The sequence below is a fragment of the Miscanthus floridulus genome, unplaced genomic scaffold (assembly GCF_019320115.1).
Source record: "Miscanthus floridulus cultivar M001 unplaced genomic scaffold, ASM1932011v1 os_2481_1_2, whole genome shotgun sequence".
NCBI lineage: Eukaryota > Viridiplantae > Streptophyta > Magnoliopsida > Poales > Poaceae > Miscanthus > Miscanthus floridulus.
In genome coordinates, this window is record NW_027098326.1 from 31121 (window position 1) to 46041 (window position 14921).

At 45.2% G+C, this 14921-nt stretch overlaps 2 protein-coding genes across 2 annotated transcripts; one reads left to right on the forward strand and one right to left on the reverse strand.

The window, feature by feature from the left end:
* The first annotated feature begins 339 nt into the window (after window positions 1-339).
* LOC136535025 (peroxidase 16-like) lies at window positions 340-3584 on the forward strand. Its single transcript, XM_066527375.1, has 4 exons — window positions 340-832; window positions 939-1130; window positions 2183-2348; window positions 2828-3584. Exons 1-4 carry the CDS (start codon window positions 590-592, stop codon window positions 3235-3237), a joined length of 1011 nt encoding a protein of 336 aa, XP_066383472.1. The 5' UTR covers window positions 340-589; the 3' UTR covers window positions 3238-3584.
* Window positions 3585-10507: 6923 nt separating this feature from the next.
* Window positions 10508-14072, reverse strand: LOC136535026 (uncharacterized). The gene is made up of 5 exons (XM_066527376.1): window positions 12517-14072; window positions 12077-12127; window positions 11893-11991; window positions 11611-11769; window positions 10508-11129 (listed from the first exon to the last, which is right to left on the reverse strand). Exons 1-5 carry the CDS (start codon window positions 13816-13818, stop codon window positions 11121-11123), a joined length of 1620 nt encoding a protein of 539 aa, XP_066383473.1. The 5' UTR covers window positions 13819-14072; the 3' UTR covers window positions 10508-11120.
* Between the last annotated feature and the right edge of the window lie 849 nt (window positions 14073-14921).

Genomic DNA, 14921 nt, shown 5'->3' on the forward strand with positions numbered 1-14921 from the left:
ACGCGAGTTCTCCTCCCTCCCCGTTTCTACACGTGGATCGGAGGACGGACGAAGGCACGAAGCAGTGAGAACGTGAGCCAGGCGCAGGGGACTGGGGAGGCCAGCCCGGTGCTAGTTGGCCGCGCGCGTCGGGCACTTGTTTGTTTATCTCGGGATGGGATAGAATAATGGACGATCAGCGGGGGAGAGCAGTGTCCGTGCCCCCAGGAGGCCCATGCTGGGGCCTTATTCCCCCCGTGTCCGTCCGTCCGTCCCCATCATTTCATCGCAAGTAACCTCCCCGTCGGCCGCTTCGCTTGCTGCGTATCAAAGCTCGATCATCTATATAAGTAAGCGCCGGCCTCTCTCCTCACTTAAAGCAGGCACCCAGTGTTTAGCTGGCGAACGAGAGAGGAGTGAAGCGAACGAGAGGAGGAGCAGCAGGCGAGGCGAGCAGCTGCGGCTGCGAGCGGGCAATTAACGCCAGACAGATAGGTAGTAGTAGTCTGGTAGAGGCAGACAGAGAGAGGAAGAGGGGGGAGATTAGCAAAAGCCGCGGGCAGCTGCGGCCAGCAGCTGATTGGTAGCGAAAGTATAAGCTCCGGGTGCAATGAGGTCGAGGAGGCCGTCGCCTTCGTGGCGGCAGAGCGTGGTCGCCGCGGTCGTCAAAGCGCTGCTGGCTGCGACGTGGTGCGCGGCGGCGGCGCAGGCGCAGCTGAGCCAGAGCTACTACGCGTCGACGTGCCCCAACGTGGAGACGCTGGTGCGCGGCGCCGTCACCCAGAAGCTGCAGGAGACCTTCAACGCCGCGCCGGGCACGCTCCGCCTCTTCTTCCACGACTGCTTCGTCAGGGTACGTACGGTCCATTCCATTTGCATCCGTCAGTCATCATCATGCGCAATGATCGATTAACGTCCCCAGTCCTGACCCTTCTCTTCTCGGTTCATACCAATCCCAGGGCTGCGACGCGTCCGTGCTGCTGTCCGGTCCCGACGACGAGCACAGCGCGGGCGCCGACACGACGCTGTCGCCGGACGCGCTGGACCTCGTCACCCGCGCCAAGGCCGCCGTCGAGGCTGACCCGCAGTGCGCCTACAAGGTCTCCTGCGCCGACATCCTCGCCCTCGCCGCCCGCGACGTCGTCTCCCAGGTACTGTGTCTACTACTTCTCTGGCCTCTCATCCATCCATCCATCCCAAGCTGCAGGCCGCAACTACACGCACGCACGCCCCTCTCTTCTTCCTCCCAATCCAGCTCCCGTAGAGCTGGACACGGCTGGACACTCTGAAACCTTTGCTTACATATCCTAATGCAAGCTCAATGTCAATGAGGAGTTTAGGATCAGCACGAACCATTGAGTTTTGGGGGGGCGGGGAAGGATTGGATCTGGGGGGTGGTCCTGGTACTGCATCCTGTCGGAATTCTGCTGTCCCCGGCTCATTCACTCGGAGCAACAGCACGCACGCGGTCCAGAGTCCAGACTCGAGAGCTGGGACGGCGGCAAGGGCAAGGCATGGCGCGAATGCGATAAGCCGTGGTGGCCTGGCCTGGACTGGAGCTGAGCGCTCCTCGCTGGCTCGCTGCTGCGTCAGCCCGTGCTGCCTGCCGGCCTTTGAATTCTTCTCTCGCCAAAGCAGACCCGGTTTGGCGGCGTAAATGAGCCGGTACGGCGTCGACAGATACGGGCGCCCGACACCTAATCCGCCGGCGGGCCGTGCCGTACTGGAGCCCTGGACGGACAGACCGGTGCTCGTAGAGATATACTACGGAGTATTCCGTATACACGGACACGGCCATACGGGCTCAGTTATTGTGCCGAGCAACTCGGCCGAAGCTTCTGATGCTCGTATTCATATTTCGCACACACACGAGCGTGCTGCTGGTACTGCTCTGCGTGTACGCCTAGGCAATGGTAAAAGAATTTCACTCGATGGTTGCAAAGGCCACGTTTAGTTCCCAAAAAGTTTTCAAAAAAGTGTTACAGTAGTCGCATCGAATCTTACGATACGTGCATGGAGCATTAAATGTAGACGAAAAAAAATTAATTGCACAGTTTGGTTGGAAATCACGAGACGAACGTTTTGAGCCTAATTAGTCCATGATTGGACACTAATTGCCAAATAAAAACGAAAATATTACAGTAGCCAAATTCTCAAATTTCATCCAACTAAACGCAGCCTTTACTTGAAATTGTTGATGCAGACCGGCGGTCCGTACTACCCGGTGGAGCTGGGGCGGCTGGACGGCAAGGTGGGCACGCGCGCCGTGGTGAAGCACAGCCTCCCCGGCGCCGGCTTCGACCTGGACCAGCTCAACAAGCTCTTCGCCGCCAACGGGCTCACGCAGACCGACATGATCGCGCTCTCAGGTACATGGCACATGGCAGCTGGCAGCTGCATGCGGTTGCGGTCGGGACGCCGGACGGCGGACGCGGCCCATCATTCCGCCTCGCCCACTCCGCTCACTCCCCGCTGCTCACATTCCCTCTTCCTGCCGCTGCTCGTAGAAACGCATGTCCTTTCCAGGCTGGCGCCGGGGCCGGCTGCGCCCACCCTCCCCCGCTTCCTCCCGCTGCAGCTGCAGCATCGCGCGCAGGGGCAGTCCTTTTCTCTTGGCATGGTCCCGTGGAGTCCTCCTCCCATGGCTCGCTGTTGCTGCTACACTGTTGCTCGCTCACGCACTCGTGACCCCTGACGAGATCACCACGCACCGTCACGTCACGGTCGTAGCACTAGCAGTAAAACCTTAGTAGGCTGCACGTCAGCGGGTCAGCGACCACGGCTGCCGATCCGCCGCTGACGCTGCTATCCACAGCGTCACTGACGTACGTGGCGCTTGCAATTGCAGGTGGGCACACGATCGGCGTGACGCACTGCGACAAGTTCGTGCGGCGGCTGTACCCGTTCAAGGGCAACAACGCCGGCGCCGGCCCGCCGATGAACCTCTACTTCCTGCGGCAGATGCGGCAGACGTGCCCGCTCAACTACAGCCCGTCGGCGTTCGCGATGCTGGACGCCGTGACGCCCCGCAAGTTCGACAACGGATACTACCAGACGCTGCAGCAGATGAAGGGCCTGCTGGCCTCCGACCAGGTGCTCTTCGCCGACCGCCGGTCCCGCGCCACCGTCAGCTACTTCGCCGCCAACCAGACCGCCTTCTTCGACGCCTTCGTCGCCGCCATGGCCAAGCTGGGGCGCGTCGGCGTCAAGACCGCCGCCGACGGCGAGATCCGCCGCGTCTGCACCAAGGTCAACTAGCTAGCTTAGCTAGCCCGTACATTGGGACATTGGGTGGGTAGTACCGTAGTTGGGGGTTGAGAAAGAATGTCCATGTCCATCAGTAAAGTCCTTCCATGATCTTTCACAGTTCACAGTTCACAGTCACAGTCACAGTGTACTATTAATTTGTTGATGATCCGCCGATTCTTTTCTTGATTATTATTGTGTAGTAGTAGTAGTAGTAATTAAAACCATGTAACAAGAAGAGGGACCTCCATATATCCTAGGATATTTTCATGCCTTACCATGTGAATGTGATAGAAGGAGGAGAGGAAGGTACCATACTTTTACACCCATGTAAATTAATGCTACAGTTCGTCCAAGTACATTCCCTTTCTTGCTTTTTTTTTTACAGTTGCTGATCACTCACGAGAAACATGAATGAGGTTGAGCGAGGGTGACCCGCTCGCCTGTGTACATTGTATGCTATGCTCATGGCGGATCCAGGCTGATGACAGCCAGAACATGTAGTATGGTCCAAGTCCTCATAAATGCAGACGGCATGAGCTGTGTGCGCGTGTGCGTGTGTGTATGCTCTGCAGCTCAGAGACCATGTGATGCTTTCAGTGGATGGAGCAAGCAGAAATTAGGGTAGCTGCTGAGGATGAACAGTGTGATGATCTATGGCGCTGATGATGCCTGCTCTGATTGAGAGGACGGCCTCTGTTTTTAGTGTTTGTCGCCTTGACAGCTTTCTATCATGAGAAAGAAACGGAAGAACAAGGCAGCCTAGGCGGCTATGTTAGAAACAATAGGCATTATAAATGACCAGATTAAACACAGAGGACACGAGATTTTAACGTAGAAAACCCTACTAAAGAAGAAGAGAAAAACCACGGGCACTGGCCAGTAAATCTTTACTATATCGGGTGATGTTACAAACGTCGGGGATTTACAACTTTTTTTATCCCAAGACGATGGCTTACAGGAAGTATATATAGAGATGAAAAAACCCTAACAGGCGACGATCAGCTTCGCTTCGGCCCAAGCCTCCTAGCGACGGGTCTCGCTTCGCTTCATAAGAAGTTAATCTTTATCTTGTACGTAACTGAATTTGGATCACAACTCAACAAGCTAGCAGTGACCTAGACATGAGATTCAGTGACACGGAATTGCATAAACATGCGGCTATAAACTCTGCTTTTCCACGTCAAGTACTGAACTTTCACGCCGTTGGCTCGAACTCGGAATGCATAACTTGATGTGTTGGGATGGCACAATCGCAAGGTCCCTTTCTTGGTCAGAAACAGCCGCCGAATTTGCTGTTCCCCAACCAACTGAAGTTATTCTTCCTCCAAACAAACAAAAGATGCTCTGGAACTTAACCATCAAGGGACGCATACCAGAAACCTGCAATTTGCAGCATGGGTAACCTTCACCTTATCTCTCTGAAAGTATGAACTGCATCAATCTTATGTATTGACCATCATTAATCTCGCTGACACGTGTTATTACTGAAATTTACGCCTAACCAGTAACCAGTAAATGTGCATCGATCGCATGGCACAGTGGGGACCTCACAGTCAAGTGTATGTCACCTTTCTTTTCGTGGTCATTTCTCGCCCATACTCTGATGCTAGTCCTTTTCATGTTCCTGCAATGAAATATGCCATAGGAGTACATGAAATATGCCATAGGCTGTTTCCAGGGCGTCCTGCGTCTCAAAGAGGCACACTATTGGTACGCAATAACTGCTACGGCCAAACCTTGCTGGTCATTAATAAATAGAAAAAAAGTAAAATTTCCCCATGGGAATATATATTTCCAAGATTAGCAATATAGAAACATGAACATTCTGAACGGTCCAACAGACCCTTGTACAAGTACACACCAATATGAGTGTGATAAGCATTTCGGCGTGGCTATTGATTATGGTTATATGATGCCACATACTATTTCTGTTTAATACCAACAACGAAACATGTTCCGCTGGAGTGATGGGCAGAACTTCTATGAATCTAGCTAGACATTTCAGGTGGCCTCAAACATCAATTTCACATCATCATAAATACTTGACCATCTCATTAGTCATAATAAAGAGCATTAAAACTTATACAATCTGCTATATCTCAGACTGCATGAAAAACTTCTTTTTGCTAAATCTGCATGCTCTAAGAAACAGAATGTAGAAGAGAATTGTGTGTTAATATCAGACATGCTCTTAGTCTTAGCTCGGCCCCCCCTATCTAGCTCAGACAATGAAAATGAGGGCCACAAAGTCAAGCACACAAGAAAAGTAATGGTGCCGAATATGTGTCTCTGGACTACAATTCCTCCTGCCTGCCACACACTGCTGATTTTCTAGGTTTACATTATTGAAGCCAGTGGCATTCCTTTGGAATGCATTCTATGCCTTATTTGGTGAAAATGGACAGTCACTTTCTGAAGTTAAAATCAGCTATCGAAACTCAAAATTAAACTGCTTACCATCCCAACTGATTTAAGGGGAAATTTGAACAAGTTTTCAATCCAACACAGAAATGCAGAATCAATTTAATTCAGGCATTAATAGAATCCACAAAATTCATACCGTCCAGACTCCAGACAGATCCAAGTATCCGACTACTTAGATTATAGAACCAATATCAAGCTGCCAGAGCATACATCAATACATCATGATCATTTTGACCTCAAGCTTTGGTTTATCAGTTAAACCGGGAAGAGGAGTACAAGCACAAATTCTAGCAAATTTCTACACAGGTTTTTGCCGATGTTGTGAAAAAAATATCATATATATATATATATATAGAACTACTATCCTGTAGCTGGCTACAAAATAACTTATTATGTAGCCACTTTGAGTTACGATAATTACTATGTTAATTTACTAAGTGGTTTATTATAACGTTACGGTAAATATCTCCATGTGTTATAGTAACCCAACTATCGTAAATATGTATTAACATTATCGTAAATTAGTGTATAAAATTATGGTAAATGGAGGTGGCTACAGAATAACTTATTTTGTAGCCGGCTACTGAATAGCCTCTCCCTATATATATATATATATATATATATATATATATATATATATATATATATATATATATATATATATATATATATATATATATATATATATATAAACACTACTGGCCTTCTGGCGACTTGACAAAGATAAAGTGCCAACAGCAGGCATCATAGCTCTGAAAAGTTGAAGCTACCAAACCGAGCTCCTATTTTTCCATGCTCAAATTGTGTTCCTGTAGTCCTGTGCACATCCATCCAGGCGTCCAGCACCTAATGGCAACATGATTTGGTGCAAGAAAAAGGGCGACTTCTCATTTCCATTTGTACTCGTGGACCCCTAAAGCATCCCAAAGAATCAATCCAGACGATGTTGCTACAACAGGTGGCATGCAGCCATGCAGGGGCAGGCCGATCAATCTGATAATGGCCTGCTCTTTTTTTGCATAAAGCTACAAGCAAGTACCTGTCTCTCTGCTTCAGCTCGACTGTACCTGCTCATGTGCTGAACTAAAATACTTCTATTAATATATCTTATCTGTAGGGGCTTTGGCCCCTCCAGTTTCCTAAAAGAAAAATACTTCTATTAACTTTCCTCAGCTCTCGCGGGGGCAAATATTGCAACCAAAGCACTTGACTAAAGATTAGTTTTGCTTTACATTGTGACATCGATGTCCATGCCTTGGTTACATGGAGCCGTCATAGGAAAATGTCATGAAAATGTGGCTAATTGGGTATGAGCCGTGCTTTGTGTACTAAAAATCTACAGGTAGATCTGAAAAGGACACTGGAGAACTTTATGAATCATCACTTATGACAGTGGATAAGTACGAAACTAATGCAGGAGTACTCTGTACAGAAGATCCTAAAAACAAGATCTTAGATAGTTGGCATTTATTGCGCTTTTTTTTTAATGATAGCATATCTAGATAAGACTAACCTGAATGGCTGCAAACATATGATATCTGCCATAAATTGTCATGTAATTGTTGTTGGTTCCTCGAACTGTTCCATGTCCTAAGAAGAAATTCCTTGCTAACTGTCCACTGTCCTAAGAAGTGTGTCTATGTATTTTCTTATTATGACATGATCGGGGAATATAGGAGCATATTTGGAACATTATCATGAACATTGATAGGGACAATTCTCAAGATTCACGATCTCATATCTACTATACTTAAATAGGGACCCACTGGCAGATTTTTCTACGATTTCGTAAAGCCACGTCGTCATCTGGGAGCACAACCACCACAAGTCACTAAGCGCAGGCGTCTCTCCATTTCACAGGTCTATGCAAGTGCAAGCTGTTCCTATCCGACCCTTTGTCTGTATTCTCCAAGTCATATGAGCCAGATCAAGGAGGAGATACAGTTTCATCGCGGCCGCCGGAACCCATGCATGGCATGCCATCGTCTCCAGCGATGCTGGATCAGCCTCAAACCAACCACTTGAGAGCGCCGCGCCGATCGAGCGCGCGGCGGCGGTTACGACTTAGGAAGCCTTGCGCGAGAGCATTGAGATGAGATAAAAGAGCACGGCGAGCACGTAGGCAACCACGAACGCAGCAGCAAACATGCTCCACGCAACCTGCACATACAGAAAACATGCTGATCGTTTATGCGGCTGATAAGTTGGCTGAAGCTGATTTTTTTTTGAGAAAAACACTATACCATGGCTGATAATCCGGGCGGATAAGTTCAGGCGAACATGGCGCATCATGTATTCAGTATTCGTATCATTCATTTCTCGTCAGAACTTGAGAAGGAAGGAACTAACTCACCTTTCCTATGGTCCTCTTCCGGGCCTCGGCGTCGTATTCCTTCTCCTCCTCCACATCCGCGATGATGATGTCCACGGCCACGTGCTGAGGCTGGCTTGCCGCCGCCGATTCGGCTGATGCGTTGATCCGGGTGGTCCACATCATGTACGATGACGGAGGAGAGGCCGCCACTCCAATCATAGCAAGTCGTTTGAGCCGGAACGAAGCTCTATTTTCTTTGCCTATATACTAGCTATAATGACGGTGCTCTCCTGCGACCACTCCGTTGCTGTGTTCTTTTCGTATCATAAATAAACATATATAAAGGCTTCACCGACAGAGAGTCCGACAGAGAAAAGACTTCACCGAGTGGGTGTGGCGTCCGGGATTCGATGGAAACCGGCGCGGACTCGGGTCAAGTCACTCGGACGTTTTCTTATTGGGCCAAGAAAAATGAATCCGAGTTCCCAGAGGCCCGCGATCAGTGTGACTACACGAGGAATTCGTTTGTTTCCATTTTTTTAGAAGGTATGTCTACAAAATTAACTGAACGAATTCAGTTTTAGGAATGGAAAAAAAAAACTCAAAGCTCGTTAGCTCGCTCGGCTCTTGGCTAACTCGGCTCGGCTCGGCTGATAATGAGCCGAGCCAAGATTTTAGCTTTTTTATTTGAAAGTGACCTAAGATTTTAGCTCGTTAGCTATAACGAGCCAACTCAAGCCAGCTCGCCGCTCATGAGCCAAACAAGCCATACTTCCAGGGAAAAAAGAGACAGAACTTATAATTATTTTTGTATTACTTCATGTCTTGTACTTTATAATTGGTTGGCGATTGGTCTAGACCTTATAAACTTGGAATTATTATGACTTTATCGTTTTGTTTTTAATGGATGTATGGATACTTATGGACGCATTCTGTATGGTATGGAGTATGGACCATGGATGTATTACACAATACTATAGTATATTATTATGTTAGCATATATTATTTTTTTGTTCAATTTAAGACGGTTGAATGTGTTAATTTTGTATTATTACTATTCTCAAGCTTTAGATAAATGCAAATATTATATTTCGTGTATTTTTTATACCTGACTCGCGAGCTTAACAAACCAGCTCGAGCTCGTAAACGAGCCGAGCCGAGTTAGCTTTCTGGCTCGTTAAGATAACGAGCCGAGCCGAGCTAGTTCGTTATCTTAACGAGCTAGAACAAGCCAAGCCGAGCCGGCTCGTTATCCAACCTTACACTGGTTCCTGTCACCACTTGATTAGCGAGAAAAATAAAATAAAATGCCATACAATTTATAGTGAGGAAAATATATCACCAAATTAATTGGCGAGATATGTACTACCTCTGTCCCCAAAATAATACAACTATGAGTTGCGTGCCAGTTAAAGTGATTCACGTCTGACCAAGCTTCTAGTAAATAATATTCATATTTATGGTTCAAAATCAATTTATTATGAAAATATATTTCGTAATTAATATAATGATATTTATTTCATATTATAAATATTTATATTTTTTAATCTATAATTGGTCAAACTTAATATACTAAAATATGACACTGTTTCAGAATTGTATTTCTTTTGGGAACGGAGGGAGTATCCTTTTATAGGGCAGCATGTCTTGTTTATTTAAGTTGGCCAACCCAAAAGTTGAAGGGGAAATGAAAAGAAAATAAAGGAAAAACACAGGCTGACAAAAAAAAATGTATGTAGATTAAAATTCTGACACTAATGAACAGAAAACAGGAATTCATTTCGCGGCTAATAGTCCTGACCGACCTATATAAAGCATTCGACAGATAACTGGCAGCTTTTTATTTGTTAAACTATCCGAAACAAACTGAAGAAAAAATCATCTCAAATTACACGAGCCTTTGGGCCTTTATCATTTGGAGAAAGCATATTATTCACCATGCTGCACATCAAAATTTCAAATGCACGAGCAGAAATTTATATATCACAGCCAACAAAATTGGTGGAAAAAATTATACTGTGCTTCAACTAGAACTAGAATGTATAATGCAGTCTTGGGCCATAAAGTGGGTTAGAGGCCTAAAGGATGCAATGAATCAGCCCAACTTGCATAAAGAGGAAGAGGAGCTTCACCTGGAGGCATATTTTTTCTTTTCCCTTAGTCCTTTCAATTCATTTGTAGCCCACCACCACCAGTGAGCTTGTGCTGTTGAGCAGGAAGGACCATGACAAGTGACACGTGATGGTGTATTATTCTTCTAGAGCTGTAGTGACAGTAATCGAGTTATGGAAACAGAGTACATCACGATCACGAGTTGTGCAATGATAAAGCAAGCGGCAGATCACTTTTTATGTGCTGCACTTTCATCTTCAAGCATCAATAACCTAGTAGTTTGTGCAATGCATGATCATCAGATACATATCCAGGTCAAACAGAAAGGATCAATGGAAACATCTCCAGGTCCATAATAATAATAATAATAAAGTAGGAAGACAAGAGAAGGAGCTAGTCTGTCACCAGCAGTATAGGACAAGCAAAGTGGAAAACAAGAAAAGTGCTGCACAGAACATTTCTCAGCACCAGCACCTATAGATTAGTTTGAGAGGACTAAAATGATATCAATCCTTTTGCAATTCTTCTATTCATCGGAGGTTACAGCACCTGTACAATCCATGAGAACATATTTCTCCATTAAAGCAGGAATTTATGCAAACATACTTGGATAAATTATGTAACTCAACATTTCAATCAAGGAGAACCATTTCTTAATTAGAATCTGGAGAAATTTCTTAAGAAGGTGAACCCCGATTATTTTCGAGTTCCTGACCATACTGCTGTCAAGCAGCGCTCATATTTCACAAGGGTGTGCTAAGAAGATAAAAGATGCAGTAACAAAACGTTACAGGGGTTCCAGGGAGAGAGAGGGCCTATCATATCCACAAATTGGGGTGAACTGCTTCAACATCATTCTAATCATGAATCAACGCTATTTACAAGTTTGAGCCAAGATTCATGCGTCTCCCTTGTTCATCTCTGAAGGTATAGCTGAAGCTTTGCATATTGGACACCAGTTCTTCTGTCTAAGCCATTCGTGAATACAGCACACATGGTACTGATGTTCACATTGCATTGTACCAATCTCTTCACCTTCCACTTATTCCTCCTGGAACATCAAGTCGGTGTCAGTCAGAATGCAGGCTGCAGAACAATAATCATCCAGTGTCTAGGAGACAGATGTTTATTTAAACAAGTAATTGCTGGGAATATGGCATTTCAAAAGGCAAACATGGAGATACATTGTTGGAACAGATACTACAGGTTTAAAGATGTGTGTATTTGGTTGAGGGTGTTGAAGACCTGAAGCTATGAGTTTTATGTGCAACTTTCCACAACATCAGTATACTTTTGTTTCCTTGGCTTGTGTGCACCCTTAGTAATTCCAATTCATCACTACATAGCCCCCCTTCCAGTTAGCCTATGCCTTCTCCGTTTGTCAGGCAAGGCACTAATGCAGTCCCTTTCTTTCCCCAAAGAAATGAGTTGAACATATGAAGCATACCATCAAGTTAAAATTACATTGCCAATTCTAAATCAAAATTTAGAACGGCAATTGAACATTGAAATACTGGAGTAAAAAAAAATACCTGACATATGCTACATTTCACATCATCTGCTGCAATGTTGTTCACATCTCTACCAGAATTTCTTGCTTCGTGTACGCTTTGGTTTACACACTTGGCAAATTGCTCTTCATTAAGGGCAGTACTCACTGAGCCAATATGATCTTCCAAAGCAAGTAGTTCCTAAAAAAGATTATCAAAAGAGAGACAAATTACATATCAAAGAACTAAACACAAGCTTTTCCCAAGCCCCAAGGATATTTAATTCGAACAATAATAATGGAGCAAACATGTTGAAAGTAATACCTCATATGACATATTGTCGATATCCAATCTCATATCTTCGTGCTGATCGTGCAAATCAAGGCCACTTAAGAGCAGATTAGTTTCTAGCACCAGCAGTTGCTACCATTTTTTTATTCAGAATATATCTCAGTGCAAAAGTTGGTAAAGGAGAAAACAAAATGGACATCAAGATAAAAGGACAAACCTCATAAGTCAATTCATCATCATCTTCAATCCTATCCAATGCTAGCAACGCCTACATACAGTAAACATGGCAAACATCATAATTTACTCCTTTGTCGGACAAAAATCAGTATCCTTTATATTGTACATAGCTTTGATTAATTTCATCGCAAATGTTTTCTTTAAAAAAAATGACCACTAGGGGAAATACCTCCCCCGAGGCATTGCATTAAGAAGAGAAGCTCAACACAGGATTGAGAAAAAGAAAAGGGTCTGAAGGCCGGACCACCCTGGAACAAGCTGAAACCGGCATAACTCAGTTAGGGTCCTTTTGTTGTGAGACCCAGTATTTGAACCCTGTTTCACAACTGGACACCCTACCACCACATCACTAGTGTGTTCACATCGTAAATAAAAATTTAACAACTCAGAACATGTATTAAATAAGTTACAGAAACCAACCTGTGCAATACCTTCCATGTTTACGTGCCTGTAGCCGTCTCTCTCCCCAAACATACCATGGAACATCTGTTGGGGGCTTTCCTCAGTACGAGACGTAGATCTTCTCCTTTCTGTCTGACTAGTTGAGCCTTGACGATTAGATAAATAAATTGCATGAGGTAATTCTGCATAAAAGGGTCTTCCTAATCTCTCTGGGGGAGTACCATCCATGTGAAAATGACCGCATTCTGGATGAACGCTTGCAACAGTCTCATGCAGAGCAAATACGCTGTCCTCTCTTTCACCTGGTATCATCCTCTCCCTGGCACGCGGAGTAAAAGGTCGTCTAGTCCTTATCGAATCTGTAGGATCCTGAATACTTCTGCTATTGGTCCTTGCTGTTTGTTGAGAAGCTAATTGTTTAACAGCTCTAGCTTGAGGACCAGTACTGCCAGGATAACTAGCATGCGGCTGACTTAAATTAGATTGTTCACTTATTCCCCTTGATCTTGAAGAACTTTCTGCATCAGAAGTTCTCTTCTTTGTAACTTCGACCCTCCTATCACGGACAGAATCAGATGAAGAACATCCTGAAGGCAGAACATCAGATATTGAAGTGCAACCAAGATTTTTTAGGCCACGTCTCTGTGCTCCAGTAATGGTAGTGCCAGGGGCAGTTGATGACCTGACACCAGTAGTTTGTAAAGTATGCCGACGAACAAAAGTGGAAGCACCTTGATGTCTACCTGAATTCGATTCTTCTTTAATCTTTTGCCTATGTGCCATAGCATTCAATGCAGTATTTCTCGAATTAACTGCACGTGCAGAACTCCCTGAAGAACCAAAAACATCTAAAACTCCAAGATCATGGTCTTCTGGCAAGCTTCCTTCAGTAGTTGTTGAGGATGATGAAGCTTCTGATGTACCCTTCTGCATGTATGGATGCCCATCGCCAAATACAGAAGCTTTCTTGCCACTTTGTAGGCGTCTAACCTCAGTTCTTCTGTTACTGCTTTCAGCAATGTCTGTCTCTGCCAAAAAGGGCCGTTTTTGTCTCTCATCGCAATATTTTCTAACAGGAGCTTTTGAAGAGCTTACAGATGATGCCCTAGAACTTGATGAATGAAATGGCCCTTGAAAATACCTTGGCTTCTCTTTGTTTTCAGTGAACCGTGATTTTACAGGATTGAGATTTGAACTCTTCCCTGGCTGCTTGTTGTACTGGCTTGGCCTATCCTCATTGCTTTGATTTCTCAATGAAATGCCAGAACCTCTTATAAGAAACCCAACTAGGGTAGTGGATCTACAGGAAGATTCGTCCATACCAAAATCCAGCAAAATGAATAGTCAGAAGACTTCTGATAGAATTCTGCAACCCGAATTTGTAATGGTTAGAGACAAAGAATTGGAACAAGAGGACGTGAATAGACACGTGCAAGACATACCCAAAAAAATGAAGAAGCAGCACAGCACAGTTCAGAAAAGCAAACTTAGAGAAGGCAATGCTGCCAAGCTCCAAGAGAAATAAACAAATATATAGTAAGCTCAGTATCTTCCCATATCTGATCTTCATTCGCCTTTAAGAGCAAAAAGTTAAGAGGACACGATAAAGTTGTGTCCACAGCAAAAACGGACAAGGGAAGGTTACCCGTATGCTATAGTACTCCTGTGATCTTGTCTGTCTCCTTCCCTCCAACGGAATGAAATTACCGCGACAAGGATCGAGAGGCCCATACATGTCACAGGTAGATTGTGACACAGTATAAGCAGAGCGAGAGCCATTTCTTGGGACCACATATACCGAATAAAACACTTGGGGGCCATTGATCATGATAGCCGTGTGGAAACATCATTCACCTATCTAGCATCCGATGCCTTCAAGTTCCCAAAACAGTAATTAAAAAAAACTGCGAATGAACACCCACGAGTGCGTCAAATGGAAGGACATTGCGATATACTGTATGGCACTACTGAAATTCTTCCATCGCAGAATGAATGCGGGCAGCCTCTGAACAGAGGACAGCGACCACGAAAATTCATTCTGCAACTCCACCTCTGAACTCGCAACTCTACCTCTGAACTCTGAGACATGGGTATTAGTTCCGATTTCCGGAGAGAAAACCTCCGGACATCCATCCACAAATCAAACAGGTGCACCGGACTGATGATTTGAATGAAAAGGAAAAAAAACAAATAAATCGCAACCGAGTACGCCAATCCAAAGGTGCAACCAAACCGCACCAAATAGCAGCAGTACCCAACCCAGGTTTGTACGGCCTTTTGATTCCAAAATCCCCAAATTCAAACATGCCGAACAAGGAAATGATCAGAGGATTCCATCCCAACCTCTAGAACTCCTGTACTGCCTGCCCCCGCCCCACCTGGCCACCCCCCACATCAAATCAAAGGCACCCTCCACCCATCAT

Bases quoted from the DNA above. Each gene is read 5' to 3' on its own strand.
- LOC136535025 (XM_066527375.1), top strand. From the start codon at position 590: ATGAGGTCGAGGAGGCCGTCGCCTTCGTGGCGGCAGAGCGTGGTCGCC. The intron at 1,131-2,182 runs GTACTGTGTCTA...TTGTTGATGCAG, and splicing joins CCCGCGACGTCGTCTCCCAG to ACCGGCGGTCCGTACTACCC. The intron at 2,349-2,827 runs GTACATGGCACA...TTGCAATTGCAG, and splicing joins CGACATGATCGCGCTCTCAG to GTGGGCACACGATCGGCGTG.
- LOC136535026 (XM_066527376.1), bottom strand. From the start codon at position 13,818: ATGGACGAATCTTCCTGTAGATCCACTACCCTAGTTGGGTTTCTTATA. The intron at 12,128-12,516 runs GTTGGTTTCTGT...TACTGTATGTAG, and splicing joins ACATGGAAGGTATTGCACAG to GCGTTGCTAGCATTGGATAG. The intron at 11,770-11,892 runs GTATTACTTTCA...AATCTTTTTTAG, and splicing joins TCGACAATATGTCATATGAG to GAACTACTTGCTTTGGAAGA.